We start from the raw sequence: 14,845 nt of genomic DNA on the forward strand, positions 1-14,845 counted from the left end.
ATAGGAAGTTGTTTGGTTTGCTGATACAGATAGCAGATGGAGAGAGAGGTGTGTCCTCACTTCAGTGCTTATGCAAATTTAATCTTCTTGGGTAGAGCTGGTAGATGTTCCATGGAACAGGGAAAGCCTCTGACAGGACTGCGTTTGCGGGTTTTACAGGGAGGATTTGTTTGAGCAAAGTGGAAATGCTGAATCCGTTTCTGATAGCAGTCATCCTGCAGTAGGGCAGGGGAGTTGATCTTTCAGCACTGGTGCTGTAATAAGAGGTTCTGGATTCATTTCTGAGCAAGCCTCAATCTGACCAAGCATAAATCAGCTGCATGTGTGTATCAGGTTAGCAGGAAGACTACAAACAATTCCAAAAGGGAAGAGGAATTGTGCTTCTTGTGTTTTTAAGACCTCTAAAACTTGTCTTGCACTAAAGACAGAATCATGTGAAAGAACCCAAGTGATTGATAGGACAATTACTTGATGAGTTTGAGCAAGCCTGGCAGCCTCCTAGGACTGCAGGAGGAGAAGTGCAGTGCAGAAATCCAACTGGGGAGAGGGTTCCTGGACCAGAGCAGTGTGTTCAGCAAGGAAGTTGTGGCATGTGTCTGCCTGCAGTGAATGTGGCTTAGTGACAAGGTCTGGGTTCTGATGCACTGTGAGTAACGTTTTTACCAATCTTGGCCTGTACTCACCACAGTTAGATGGCCGTTCTTGGCTTTGGCTATAAGCAGTTCTGATCCCGATATAAAATCGATGACGCCTTCTTTGCCTTGACCAACTGTAAATTTTATGCTACAAATAGGTAAGAAACATAATTAGAATGTGTAACTCCCTTCTGTGCAAGTGGCTTCACTGTATTGGTGCTTAATTGCAATAGGTGCGCTTGCTCAAGGAAATGGAGACTTAGTTAATCTTAATTATGTTCTGATAACATACGTAGCCCCGTAATGCTGAAGCAGAACCAACACAAAAATGAAGCAGCTCCTGAGCAGGGCTGGGCCTGCATGGCTTCACTCACCTGCCCTGGTTGATGTTGATGTTATTAACTTTGTCTGCCCGCATGGCTGTCTTTGTGAGCGTCTCTATCACGTGGTCACTTTGAAGTACAACATCTCCCTAGGATGGAAATCAATGATGACCTGTGATTGTGGCTTCTCAGTGACAGCACCAAGATAATTATTTTGAAGAAGTTCACAGAGCTATCTCCCAACAGGTTAGCATGGAAAGCATCTCTCGGGTCACACTGCACTGACAGCAGTTACTTCATTTACAAGGTAACAGTAATGGAGACAGGGAGCCAGGACCATTCCTGTGAGTTACTGGTGAATCCCACGTAAGTGAAATTCTACTTAAAGATGGCACAAAGTGAGTTCACAGTGGGGCTGTTCACCTGTACACACCCCCACGTGTGCTTCTCCCCCACCCACCTCCACCCTGGATCTTCTGCTCTTTGTGCCTCTAAAACAGTTCCTAGAGATGGTTGGAGAAATGCTGGATGAGTCCAACTACCTTCTGTTTGTTGTCCTCACAGTGCACGTGCAGCACAAACAAGTTATCGCTCAGGCTGCTGACGGAGATGCCTGCAATAGAGAGCAGAGCCACCATTTCACTCCCAACCTGACTCTGCCAGCTCTTGTGTGCATTGCAAAACCTCTCCCAGGAGTGCAGCAACTGCTGTTCCCACACTGAGAAACGCAGCAGCTGAGAAGCTCCATGGAAGCACTGTGCTAACATGGCAGCAGAGAGGCTGAAGAGGCTGCAAGGTGAGAGAATCAGCTTATAGCTGTGTTCTTTCATATGAAAAAAACTTCTATGTGCCTCTACCCCTTAGAAGTAGGAAGAAGGTGTTCTCAGTGCCTGCTGTCTGGACTTGGTTTAAAACCTTGACAGTAGAGATGTCTGGATTAGCTGTGCAAGTTGAGGTAACCTAGCAGAAATGAACACACAGATGTGCAGTAGTACTGTCTTAAGGGAGTCCTGCAAACCCACATTAGTGGTGGCTGTAGAAACCATTTTAAATGGTGACAGTTACAAGTGCAGTAGATAATTGCATTAGGGTAACACTGAAATGATGGTCAGGAATTGGCTGCAAGGATGAGTGCTGGCAAGGCTGGCAGCTGGAGCTGAGAAGTTTCAGATAGGACAAAGAAATGGCTGCTGTGTATCAGACACAGAGCAGCTTTCTTTGACAAAGTTCACCCTCTAAAAGGATCAAATCCATGTCAAATAGTGAGAGGCTGACAGCCAGCATCCCTGCAGCTGCTGTGCAATAATGGTGCAACTTCCTGCAGTTGGGAAATGGCTTTGGAGAGGTTTCTGGAGAGTTGAATTGAGTAACTTCAGTGACATTTTATGGAATTTAATTTTAGAAATACCCAAGTTCAAGATATCTTAAACTGACAAGTACTTTCTGTAATAATTTCTTTCTTGTCAGGACAAAGACCAACTGGTTATTTTTTTTTTTATCACATTGGTTAAGATGAAGTGAGCTAAACCCCATGTATGTTAACACTCACCTGTCAGATTGGCATAGTCAATCCGTTGTTTGATTTTGGAGTCTTCAACAATGATGACTGCATTCTGGGTGAGAAGCAGCTGCCGTGATCTTGCTTTGTATCCTTTCCGGTCATACTTGATCACAGGAACTGCATACTGAAATAAGTGTTATCAGTGCCAAAATGCATTTTGTTTAATTGGCAGCTGCCTCCCCGCTAGCCTAGAGAGCTTGAAAACTCCAGATTTTGCTCCACTTTGTGTAGTTTTCTGGATCGTTCTCTTCCTCTCCTCCTTAAGTATCTCAAAGCATCATGAAGAGCAGTGCTGGCTGCAGCCCTTTCAGTTCTATTTAACAGAACTTGGGAAAACCTTCCTATTGTATTGCTGATCCATCAGTTCTTCACACAGACAAACGTCAAAGCTTAATGTATATTTCCTGCTACATTCAGAAACCTAACCTTCTGACAAAGACTTGAATTCTGCTGAATAATTCTAAAACTTGATAAAACTATTAGGACGTGTATCTCACCTTAATTGCTTCATTTTCTAAAGCCTGAAGGACTTTAGCATTTATCTCTTCATTACCTAAAATGAAAAAAAAAAAAAGATCAGAAAGAAGTTTCTAGCAAGAGAAAAGTAAAAAATCTCCCCTTCTTCTTCCCAGCTTTGCACCCCCTACTCACCAAGTCGTGTGTTGATGAATAGTCTAGGAACACTCTGAGGGTAATTGTCCTTCTTACCCTTAAAAATTTCACTGGCAATTACTTTTTGTTCCAACTGCAAGGACAAAAGATGGATTCTTGTTAAATATAAAACCTCTGTTCAAATAAAATGTTTGTCTTCAAAGGGACAAAAGAAGTTACGTCCTTATTAGCGCAGTGTAAAACGTCTGTTCCTACTCCCTCATCTCCTCAGTGTTCTCTCCCTTATCCTTTAACAAACAGTAAGATCGTTAGCTGCTGTATTGCCCTGGGAGTTCCTGTTTAGAAGGTGATTCACCATAAACCTTTGGTCCTTTTCAGCGTGCCAGGATGTCAGTATGACCAGTACTGTGAGGTCTGACTCCTGCCCATTCAGAATAAGAACAAAACCAAGGAACGAGGAACCAGGAAATGCCTTTGCTTTATATAGGGTAAATTGAACATTATGGATGCTGTTACAGAGTATGAAGTACAGGAGCTGATTTGCAGGTAAAAATGTGGATAAGGAATGTAAGTCTTGGTTGCATGGGAAGAAGTATATTCTGCTGCATTCCCACCTGTGTAAAGGCTTTTATTAATCCTGTGTCCTTAATCACGGGCTCAGCCACTGACTCAGGGTTTTGTTACACACTTTTAATACTTCACAGGCCTCCCTAAGCCGTATGGTATGCTATCCAATTAAAAAAAAAGCCTTAAGGGAACTAATTACTGTCATTTCTCAAAACACTAACATCTATGCTGCTTAATGTGAACAGTTCCTATTATCACCTTTCACTGAGCTTTTTCAATATGAAAAATAATTGCTCCACCAAGACCAAGATGAATAAATTTCAGTATTAATTTTATTTTTAACTCTAGAACAAGGCTGAAACACAATGGTACAGAAAACTGTTCCCATAACTTCTGTTTGGTCAGTGACTCATTTTGAGTCTGCAAATTCTCATTCTACTTTCAGTGGTGCCAGCAGAAAGACTCTGTTTCTGTACTGTACATTACAGAGCATTCTGGAATAGAAATTATAGCTCCATAACATCATCTTAGTCTGTGAAGGAATGCAAATTGTCACATACCTGTTGCTTCCATTCTGGGCTGATTCTCTTGCAGTAAGTCCAGACCATGTTCTGCATGCATAACTGGCGCAGGAGCTGGGATGCCTGAAGGAGATTTCACAAAATACATGAGAATACTGACAAACCAATTCAAACAGTGAAGACAAGGGAAACAACTGCAGAAAATTCCTGGCTGAATTAATATACTTTTAGAATTAAGTAATAGGAAGTTTTTTCCCTCTGAGACAGTTTGTCCTGCACCATTCTCCAGCTAAGGTGCATACTTTACATGGTTATGTCCTTCCTTGCTTCCCACTCTACATTCAGTCCAAACAAACACGGGCCCTTGGATAAGCTAACTGGGACTTTCTGCAATATTTTGTTTCTCTGTCACGTGCAGTTAAGTACTGTATCTCCAATACCTTTATAGGTATGCTAGCGACACACACATGATGGTGTTTTAGTTCTACTAGCAGAGATGCTAATCTAATGTGAAACCTGAGTGAGAAGGTCTCCCTTAGGCCTTTGGTGGCCCACAGCCTTCATTATGCCAGGGGTTGTGCAGCTGGATTTACCTCACAGAGTGATGGAGGAGGGGTTGGCCATGATTTGTCCAAGACGTTCTTTGGCAGGTTACGTTTGAGGTTCATCAGGAAGGAGAAGCGGATGTAATCAAGGAAATACTCATTCTCTGGGCAGCGAGGGTGGTTCCGGTAAATAAAGCCCTTAATGAACCTGAGGAAGGGAAAGATGGAAACAGGAGGAGTTGGTATAAGAGGTGCTTACAGGTCTCTTCCAATCCAACCATTTCTGGGTCCCCAGTGAACTCTCAGCTATAGCCAAGGTACACAAAGTTTACAAAAGATTGAAATACTTGTCACAAAACAACCTTCTGTGGGTGCCTAACTCCATATTTCTGAGCTTTATCTGGTAGCTGCAACTTACTAACAAACATCCCTGACGCTGCAGTGACGAGAAACTTCATTCTCACCACCCCCTCATTAGGAAATAAGCACCCACTTAGGGGCTTCGGTTTCTCTTTACGTACCTTCTGATAGTCTGTACTGCCCACTTCCTCTTGGCAGCTTTTCGGCGGCCCAGGGTTCCCCGCCACCAGGACTGGATGGCTATTGCTACAAGTAACACAAAAAACATTACACTAAGTGAGCTCCTTCACTGCAATATTGACTTCACACAGAACTGCCAACAGCGCGCTCAAGAATGCACTCTCTCAAAGCAAAACACCACCAGACTTTGCAGTGGCACGTGGGAAAGAATACAATTCAAATTTTAAACAATATAATAAGGTGGATAAATGGCAGTGACAAGCACTGATAGATAGGAACTGCTGTACAGAGGCTGTTGGGTGAACAAGTTAAGTTCTCTTACTCAGGGTCTCAAGGAATAATGCAGAAGGACCCAGAACTGCACACCTTGCATCTTCCATTCTGCTTCCAGCAAGGCTTCGGGGATGTCCCTTCTGGTTCATCAAAATCAACTCACCTCTGACTTCTCACTCACAACACTGGCCACTTCAAACCACGCAGTGACACAGCACTGCAGTTTCCTTTCTCCCTCATACCTGAGTGTTTCATGTGCAGGAATTTCTTCCGACGGTAGAAACCTCTCCACGTGGCCTGCATTTTTGTTGCTGAAATTGCAAGAGAAACAGCAATTTGAAAACTTTTTTTTTTTTTAAATCACCAAACAATCCATGAAGCTGCTGCAGTGTGTGACTCACCCAGGCTCTGCTTCCTCACTTCCAGAGCATCTTCCGTTGCAAACAAAGTCTTGGGAAAGCGGATAAAAATCTTTGTTCTAGAAATAGAAATGCAGCATGTTTAACAAGCCAGAGAAGTTTGCTTCCTGCCCTTAGCATCCCCTTTGGGATCTCTAATCTTTTCCCCACCCATTAAACAGACGTGCCTTATTTAAGAGCAGTGACATTGATGTCCAATGATTCATAACCTCAAATTTAAAAAAAAAATAATGAGAACTAACCGTCCCATTTTGTATTCTTCCTGTTTGTAGCCGAGATGTTTCACCAGCACAGCCACTCCGTCATGGGGCCGTCCATCCCACGTAGGCCACGTTTCTGGACAAAGTGATTTATATCTGCAAATTGACAGCAGAAGAAATCTTAGGGAGATTTCCAACTCGTGAGATATCCAACTCATCCAGAATAATGAACAGGGGCTTCCTTCAGTTCATTTCCTCTCGGCTCCCTCAAGGAAATAACTCTCTCAGGCATAAGGGCTGCTCTTTGCTGTTCAGAACACTTTCCCATTTCAATATCTGTGGGGCCAAGATCAGGGAGAGGGAGGAAGAGGGAGAGGTAAGTGCAAGGTAATCCTACCTCTGCAGGAAAACTTCGTATTTCCTTCGATACGCAAAGCCAGCTCTGCGCACTCTGAGGTTCTCCATCAGCCCCAGGTATTTCACTTGGTGTCGGATTAGAACTTCATCAAATCGATCTTGAGAGCATGAAAATGGAGAAGCTGCATTAATGCACGTCTGTCTCTTTGTGTGAAGAAGGGAATGTTCAGAACTGTTCTCTCTTAGACCCTTATCTCTAACCTCTACCCCGCCCTGACATAAGTTATTTTGTGACTCTTGTCCCTCTCTTAGTATCCATATATCTACTTTCAAACATAAGTTGTCCTTTAGGATACTGTATGCAGATAGGAGAAGGAAACGAGAGGATAACAATCATTAAAAGGAAATAATGTAGATTTATAATGCTTGGCTATAACCCTACTCCACCACTTTGCCCAATCCCAGTGCCTCTACTCTGACTCCTGACTGGCATTACCACCACCTTCCTGCAAGGAGCTCAGGCACAGGCCCAAAATGAGAAATCTCACAAGACTTATTCAATTGGGCTCTTTTCTGTGCCCCGCTGACTGGGCCCAGTGGTTTATGCAGCTGTTGCAGAAAAGCACAGAGAGGAGGAGCGAGCCAGGGACATACCAGCCTGCTTAGCATCGTTAGGTTTAATGCAACGGATGTAGGAGGGCTCTTTGGACATCAGGATTTCCATGAGTTTAGAGAGGCTGTTTTTAAACTGAGTTGCTGCCTAGGAGAAAAGAAAGAACACCAGGTATGAAGCAAAGATGTACAGCTTGTACCTGTGACTTAGCAGAACAGATCTGACAGTCTCCAGCTCTAAAGGTAAGAGGTACCACGTTAGACAGGACACGTCTTTAAAAAAGTGGAAGTAGCCACATCTCCAGCAGCTCTTGTGCTCTTACCGTTTCGGGTCTCTTCTTGTCTGTCAGCTCTGTCCTGTCAAAACACTGATTTATGATAGGATTCTCAGAGTTGCACATGGTCTGCAGAGAGACACAGCATTCAGAGACTAATTTTCAGAGAATGAACTTCAGACAACTATTACAAAACATGTGATAAAAGGGGTTTGGGTTGTTGTTTTTAACAAAACAAACTTTGGAAACCTTAATCTATCTTTTCTTAATGCAGTTCTATCATGCATTCTCCAGACAGGGACTAAAAAAACCTTTTCCCTCGGATTCCATCCGATTTTGAAGCAGACTCCTTGTTCTGCTGAGTACTGGAGACAACCCCAATCCATACTCACCTCCTTCAGGTTCCGAAAGAGAAGGTCGTTGTTTTTATCTAGAAAACCTGGAAGAAAAAAAAATGGCTCAGGCTGCCACTGCTGTTCCATAGGAATTTCATAACAACAATGCAGGAATTTGAGATGGGAAATTAATCCAGTTAATCAAATGGTATATGGGAGTACTCTATACCCAGATTTGTCTTTGCTACGTAGTGAAGCTGTTTTAATTCAAAGGGAAGGGAATGGAAGAGGGAAAAAGATTGAGAGAGAGCTGAGACGAGGCACACATTACCTGCAACACTGTAGGTGACCTCTCCAGCATAGTGCAAAAGCCGGAACTCCTCCCTCCCCAGCGACTTGCGAGTCTTTTGGTCAGCAAGCTTGTGCCTGGTGAGAAAAAGAGCAGCTTCATGAGGGACAAAGAGCAGCATCATGTGGGGATTCACCTCAAGAACCACTATGGCATATGATCCTGGAGTGGGACACAATGAACACGGGGGGGAGAGGGAATCACGCTTCCTGTTCTTCAAGATCAAAAGTTAAAACGGTGAATTACCAACCAGCAAGCCATAAAAATGTCATAAAATCTACCCAGGGAGGACCTTTACACACCTCATTCAGGCTTGGACAATATGCAAATACAGAAGAAATAAGATTCAGTGCATAAATTGGATGTGCTCTTTCCTGCCAGCCTGACACATCTTTTCCAGCTCTGTTATAATTGCTTATCTTGTATTACCATAACTCACAGTCTAACCTCTTTGCAAATGAAAACATTCTCATTTTTTGTGGGATCCAGTCTATCTGGGATGCCACTGCCATAGACACAATGAGGTATAAAGTTACTTTGGAATCATTAAATCTGCAGGCTCTGTCACACATGTGGAACCCACCAATAAAGCTGCCTCAGCTATGGACTCACGTGAGAAAATGAGGGTGGTTCTTCACAGTTTCCTCCAGTTTCTCCAAGAATGTTGTATCTGTGGCATCTCCAGGTCTCAGACATTCTTCATCCTGAAAACAAAAACATATGCATTCTGCTGCTCTTGATTTCTCTCTGTGTTTGTAAGCATATGGTTCAACTCTACTTCTGCCACACCAGAACACATTCCCAGCTCGAACCCTTGGCCTTTTAATAGGCAGGCCACCTCATGCCTCCATTTCACTTAGTAAAATGAATGAAGAGTTGCTGAGTTGAAAAGGAGAACAAGTTCCTCCCTCCAGACTGCCTGGATTGGAGGCTTCTTTCCTGAGGGCAGATGGAGATGATGCAACGCGACTTTTAATGGCATCACTGTTGGGTGTATCGTTGCTCTCCCCACCTGCCCAAACAATCCTAATCGAATTTCAGGCCTTTTTTTCCTGCGTTCTTCCCCTTAAAAGGTCGTGCCAACTCACCAAAATAGAAATGATGCCTTTGAATTTCTCTTCCACCAAATCACAAATGATTTTGTTATTGAAATACTGAACCGGTTCCCACTGCAAAGACAAGAAATCATACTTTGGTGACAAAAACTCCTGATGGGAAGAAGAGTGAAAGTTTCTGAATATTTTAGACAGCACCTTATTCAAATAAAGTTTCTGTCATTTGAAAAATAAAGCTTTTTCACTCATCACACGTATTTTCTTAACATTCCCTTTAAAACACATCTTTTAAGATACAAAAGATTGGGATAGCATGATTCTCTCTAACTGAATTGCACACCGTTCCCAATGCAGTTCAAAAAGAAAGCAAGAGAAAAGTTTTTAAACATCATTTACTTTGCAGACCATTAATAACAGCTCCTTTTCTAGTTATCTGTCCTCCGGCCTGCAGGAGGCGCTACAGAGAAGACAGTGGAAGCGGTGATTTGGTTCTTACCGCAATGCCTTCTGACTCATATTCCTCTTGTTCTGACTTTAATGTAAGCTCTATGAAGAGTTGCTGCAATTTTTCATTACAATAATTAATACAAAATTGCTCAAAGCTGCAAAGAGAAATCAGAAAAATATTCATTAATACTGTATCACAACTAAAAAAAGCTTTAATTTGTGCATAGTGGAATTAATGCATCTATGTGTAATCAAGAAAAATACAAGAGATCTGGTGAATTATTTAGTGAATCTATACATGTGTTGAATTTATTACCTAGTGAATCTCATGAATGAGTTCCAAGGAGGAGAGTAAGACTGACATAAGCAGTGGAATGCTAAGGAACATAAAAACTACAAGTCTCAGTTCATTGCTACCTCCCACTTAATTTCCAGACTCTGGTATTATTCTGTATACTGTTCTACAGCTGCTTTCCCATTCAACCAAGAAAGACACCACAACAACAGCCACAACTGTTCCACAGAGCTGGAGAAAGGCATGGTGCAAGCAACCACAAGAATATGCCCCCAAAAGGGACATGTCTCTGAAACACCAGGAGCATTGCTGGGAATGCTCAGTACAATCTGATGTTGTGTTACAAGCCCTGCCATTCTCTTGATTGCTGAGATGTTATCTCTTTCTGACTTAGTAAAAGAACCAGAGACAGAATAAAGTCTTGTTACACAATGGGGAGAAAACACTCTGGAAGTCATGCAGAGCTTACTCAAAGACACCAAGGGAAACAAACCTGTTGTGCTGGAAAACCTCAAACCCATAAATATCAAGCAATCCTAGAACTGTCGTGCTTCTCCAGCCTGGAAACTCTCCTTCCTGCAATAGGGCACAAAGTGTTCATATGTGGTCACAGCCATGGCTACAACCCACCATCATATCTCCCCCATTTGGTTGTAGCATTTGCTCCTTACCCTCTTCTTTGTGGGAAACAAATTAATTTGGAAATCACTGTACAGCACAGAACAACTTGCTGAAGCTTAAAGATTTGAAACTGCCTTCCAGGCAGGATTGTTCATCAACAAACAAACGATTTATTTACCTTGTAAGCAAGAGATTTGTTAACTTTGTTCACCAGCCAGGAGAAAGTGCGTCCATAGATTGCTTTAGCAAGCGCATCCCTCGCATAGGCTGCCTGCTCCAGGTTCAGAGGGCTGATTAACTGCATACAGAAGGAGAAAGAGTCATCAGACAGCCATTCCACTGAGAAATTAAGCTTCCCTGTCTCATGGTTAATAAAGAGCTGGCATTGCATTGGCCTGATGAAACTGTATGTGCATCCCAGATTGCACTGGCTTGATTTATGTGCAACCCAGACCCCCATTTGTGTTCTTACCTCTTCCCCTTTTGCTATGATCTTCTTGTGGATCAATGCATCTCGCAGAACAGAGCCCTCAACTGCCAGAAGCTGCAAAGCAGTAGAATGATAAATGCATTTAGGAAGCAGTTCATCAGTACTAGTTTTAAGAGATCAGGAAGGCTAGACCCCAAAAAACCACAATACAGAGAAGCAACTCTACATTCCCTATTCACACTGCCAGACTTTTTGCAACTGTCAGTTAAAAAATGATTGGATGTTAACATCTGCATTGTACTTAGGCCAAATGAAAGTGCATTTTTGACAACTTCTATATATTTTAAAATGATACAACGGTACCAAGTTCTAAGCAAGGGAATCTCAAACACCTTTCATGTAATATGTGTCTTACTGATGATACTCACCCGTGCCAGGTATTTAATTTGGTTCTCTGTAGTGACCTGAGCATTTCCTTGCTCATCAGCAGCAAACTGCACGTTCCCCAGATGCAGAACACTAGCTACAACGCTCAGCAAATCCTAGGACAGAAGCGACAGGCAGACATCAGGATTATGACTTACAAGCAAATACAGAATGATGATAGAAAAGGCAGTGAGATTTTTGCAGTAGCTATCACACTGCACAAACACATTCTGTGTTTTGTTTCAGGGTTTTTGCAGGGAATACATTCACTCTAAAGGCTGCATCTGGTCAGGAATTAGGCCGAAAAAGTCTTAGGAGAGGGGATATTAGCTGAGCTAATAAATAAGTCCTACCTCCACCTCGTTGTCATTGAAGCTTATGATGGACAAGGCTCTTCGCACAACCTTCCAATCGTTTTTATCATTTATGGAACTGACCCTGGCACAGTGACCCTAAAGACATACAGTTTGACATAATAAGCATATAATTGTCAAAGATGCATTACTCATGCTAAGTGTTCTTCTGCCATGTGGTTCTTTCTATAGCAGCTATTTCAGTATTATTTCTGCAGTGACATAAGGAAGACAGAAAGTAGACTGTGAATGTATTTGTTCTACAACATAACTCTGTTATAAGAATGATTAACTAACACGCACTTTTACCAAATAGTGATACTGCTGTGGGCTCTTTTCAAGGCCCAGCCTTCGCAACAAGTCCTCTTCCCCTCCTTCTAGCAGCTGGTAGAAAATGTGGAAGTTCCTCTCCCCATGGTTTTGGTGCACAACTCGAGACTTCTCCAGGAGGTAGTTCAAGATGTGGCCCCCAACAGGAGCCCCCTAAATCAAACCAGATACATTGAAATATTTTATTAACATAAAGGAGAATATTCTGCTTCTTCGGCAGAACAGAATACAAAACAGTTGACTACAGAAAGGCAGAACATTATTTGTAACTTGGCATCACTATCTTGGCAAATACACATCAATTTGAGTTTTTAGGTGTATGTAAAAAGAGCTATCGAGTGAAAATAATAGAAAACGACATAGATCATGGCTACAGTGCATACTGAACGATATCCTAACCTGTATATTCTTCTCTCTTGGAATTCACTCAACACACACACAGAAAAACAGTAAAACTGCAAGTGTGGAGGAATTACATATTGACAAGTTTAATAAAACATACACCCAGCTACTCAGTTTTGCACCATGTTCATCTCCTTCATGTGGGGCAATTTGGGTCAGGATTGAAACAAACATTATGCAGAGTTACACAGGATGGCTCACAATGGATTTAGTTTGGGAGCATCCATTTGCACAGTGCATATATGCCCTAGAAAGAAGAGGATTCAATCTCTCCCTCTCATTCTAAAGAGAGGAGGGAGAGAAAGCAAAGTGCATTCTGTAACATCCTCCAGAACCAAACTTTGCTACTACAGACACAGCTCACGTGGCCAGCAAGGAAACGGGCACTCCATGCACACATCAGTGCAATAAAGCACAGGCAACAGAGACCTGCTACGACTGGAACCAGTTCTGAAGTATAAAACAGATTTTAAGTTACTCTGTAATCAAACTGCACATCCATGTATTTCCCAAACCGGCTGGAGTTATCATTCCGGAGGGTTTTCGCATTTCCAAAGGCCTGAAATGAGAAATGATTAGAGAAAAATAAATCAGTATCAAATAACATAATGTATAAACACTTCCATGAAATTGTCAATTGCAATTTACAGCCATTAAGGCTTAGGTTTGTCCTTCTTGAAAGCAAAAGCAAGATGAAAACAGATTACAATCCAAAATACTAATGCTGATTATTACACCCTCTCCAGTTATTGCAGATGGAGCACACCTCTGAAAACAATTCCATCCCCCCACCAAATTTATTTTAAGGCCAGTTCACTACTGACAACACACATCAAGTCTGACAGTCTTCTCAAAGCTTTCTTGCTCATCTCAGCTACTTGTGTCCAGTATCTCATAGTGCTGCTCACAGCAGGCACAATCCTAACAGCCTTAGGCCTCTCAGGGTTCTCCCTCTCATATGGGAACACACCCTTCCCTGCTCAGCATGGATTGAAACAGAATGGAAATATCAAAGGGAACAACAAGGACAGAGCAGGGCTGGACACTAGAGGACACCACAGCACTAGAAAATGCTCCCTCAAATGCTTTTATCAGTGGGCAAAGCTGCCCATAACAGATGTGTCAATCTCTGGCTTTGCAAGCTTAGGCAGCACACCAGGACTCTTCCCACTTCAAATGCTTTTCTTCTGCAGCCTGGCCACGCCTGAGCTGTTCCTGGTGGACATGAAAGGGCCGAGAGAGCTTGGCAGCAGATGACCATTTCTTTGGCTTGGGAGCAGGCTGGGATTCCCCTGTGTGCAGTGCTGATGATCTGCCCACCTGCGTTCCCAGGATATGCTATCTACTGCACAGAGACAGCTTAATCACACCAAGCAGGGTCCAGCTGCCTCCACCCCCACAGCTGGAAAATGTGAGTACTGCTGGCCTGACTCAATGTCAAGTTCCAGTGCTGCAGACTCTAGAGATACCTCCAGGACAGGGTTGGATTGCAGCAGGCGGTCCTTCACTGTTTCAACCTGCTGACTGGCTGGACAGGTCACGGCGTAGTACTGCAGGATCTTCTTGGTGGCCTCTGTTTTGCCAGCCCCACTCTCTCCAGATATCAGAATACATTGATCCTTCCTCTCCATGCGCAGAGAGCGATAGGAATTGTCAGCAATAGCATAGCTACGGGACAGTGAGAAGCAGGTGTGAGTTTGTTTCTACAAGAGAAGGGCAGAGACCATCCCACATTGTGAGCCCCTAGCAGAGATGCTTCAAAAAGAAACAGGTGTCCATGGGTTGAGTAAGAGCATATTGCTTCTACACGCTGCTGATGACACAGGAGATCGCTGGGAATGCTTTCAGGCATCTCTAAACACACCTTAATCCTTGGGCCTGCTTTTTGCAGGGTCATAACGTAAATCTATCAAAATTAATTTCCTTAAAAACAGTTCTTTTGCTAGAGGTCTTCATGCTGTTAAAATTATTTGACATTGAATATGGAAGGATGTAAAAGAGGAAAGAGTTGAACCATTTGCTCTCCCTGCCCATTCACTTACTCAGGTGAGAAAAGTTTCCACAAAAGAAGACTAAATGATGCAGATAAACATAATTCTGTCCCACAGAACAAACAAGCTTTACATTCACTAAAACTCTTGTTTTCTATTGGTCTTTTTTCTAGCTTATCTTTTAAGTGATGACAAACTCAGAAGGCCACAACTGCACTTTACCATCTGGACAACCCAGCCCCCACGTTCCAAACAACTCAGCTTCCAATAGCTCTTCTTGGATTGTAGAAACAATGGGAATAAACCAGAACAGACTAACAAGCATCCAGAGAGGGCCAAACACTACCCAAAATACCCAACGTTTCCTCCTG

General features: G+C 42.8%; 1 protein-coding gene across 4 annotated transcripts in view; it reads right to left on the minus strand.

Annotated features, from left to right (window-relative positions):
- MYO1C (myosin IC) overlaps positions 1-14,845 on the minus strand; it is a 53,278-nt gene that overhangs the window by 3,233 nt on the left and 35,200 nt on the right. For 3 of the 4 annotated variants that reach the window (XM_085240625.1, XM_085240624.1, XM_085240627.1), the window contains 28 exons: positions 13,953-14,151; positions 12,962-13,042; positions 12,055-12,234; positions 11,752-11,850; positions 11,401-11,514; positions 11,015-11,086; positions 10,721-10,840; positions 10,415-10,497; positions 9,676-9,781; positions 9,213-9,293; positions 8,737-8,828; positions 8,107-8,201; positions 7,833-7,879; positions 7,489-7,569; positions 7,208-7,313; positions 6,594-6,711; positions 6,239-6,352; positions 5,979-6,055; positions 5,820-5,888; positions 5,286-5,370; positions 4,813-4,972; positions 4,259-4,342; positions 3,171-3,264; positions 3,017-3,072; positions 2,508-2,643; positions 1,501-1,571; positions 1,010-1,107; positions 684-783 (listed from right to left, as the gene is read on the minus strand). In XM_085240625.1, the coding sequence (XP_085096751.1) occupies positions 684-783; positions 1,010-1,107; positions 1,501-1,571; positions 2,508-2,643; positions 3,017-3,072; positions 3,171-3,264; positions 4,259-4,342; positions 4,813-4,972; positions 5,286-5,370; positions 5,820-5,888; positions 5,979-6,055; positions 6,239-6,352; positions 6,594-6,711; positions 7,208-7,313; positions 7,489-7,569; positions 7,833-7,879; positions 8,107-8,201; positions 8,737-8,828; positions 9,213-9,293; positions 9,676-9,781; positions 10,415-10,497; positions 10,721-10,840; positions 11,015-11,086; positions 11,401-11,514; positions 11,752-11,850; positions 12,055-12,234; positions 12,962-13,042; positions 13,953-14,151 (2,818 nt within the window). Of the gene's footprint in view, positions 1-683; positions 784-1,009; positions 1,108-1,418; positions 1,572-2,507; positions 2,644-3,016; positions 3,073-3,170; positions 3,265-4,258; positions 4,343-4,812; positions 4,973-5,285; positions 5,371-5,819; positions 5,889-5,978; positions 6,056-6,238; positions 6,353-6,593; positions 6,712-7,207; positions 7,314-7,488; positions 7,570-7,832; positions 7,880-8,106; positions 8,202-8,736; positions 8,829-9,212; positions 9,294-9,675; positions 9,782-10,414; positions 10,498-10,720; positions 10,841-11,014; positions 11,087-11,400; positions 11,515-11,751; positions 11,851-12,054; positions 12,235-12,961; positions 13,043-13,952; positions 14,152-14,845 lie in introns of those variants that run through there. The other variant, XM_085240626.1, reaches the window with a different exon arrangement.

The sequence above is a fragment of the Meleagris gallopavo genome, chromosome 21, assembly GCF_905368555.1.
Source record: "Meleagris gallopavo chromosome 21, MGAL_WU_HG_1.1, whole genome shotgun sequence".
In the NCBI taxonomy this organism is placed as follows: domain Eukaryota; kingdom Metazoa; phylum Chordata; class Aves; order Galliformes; family Phasianidae; genus Meleagris; species Meleagris gallopavo.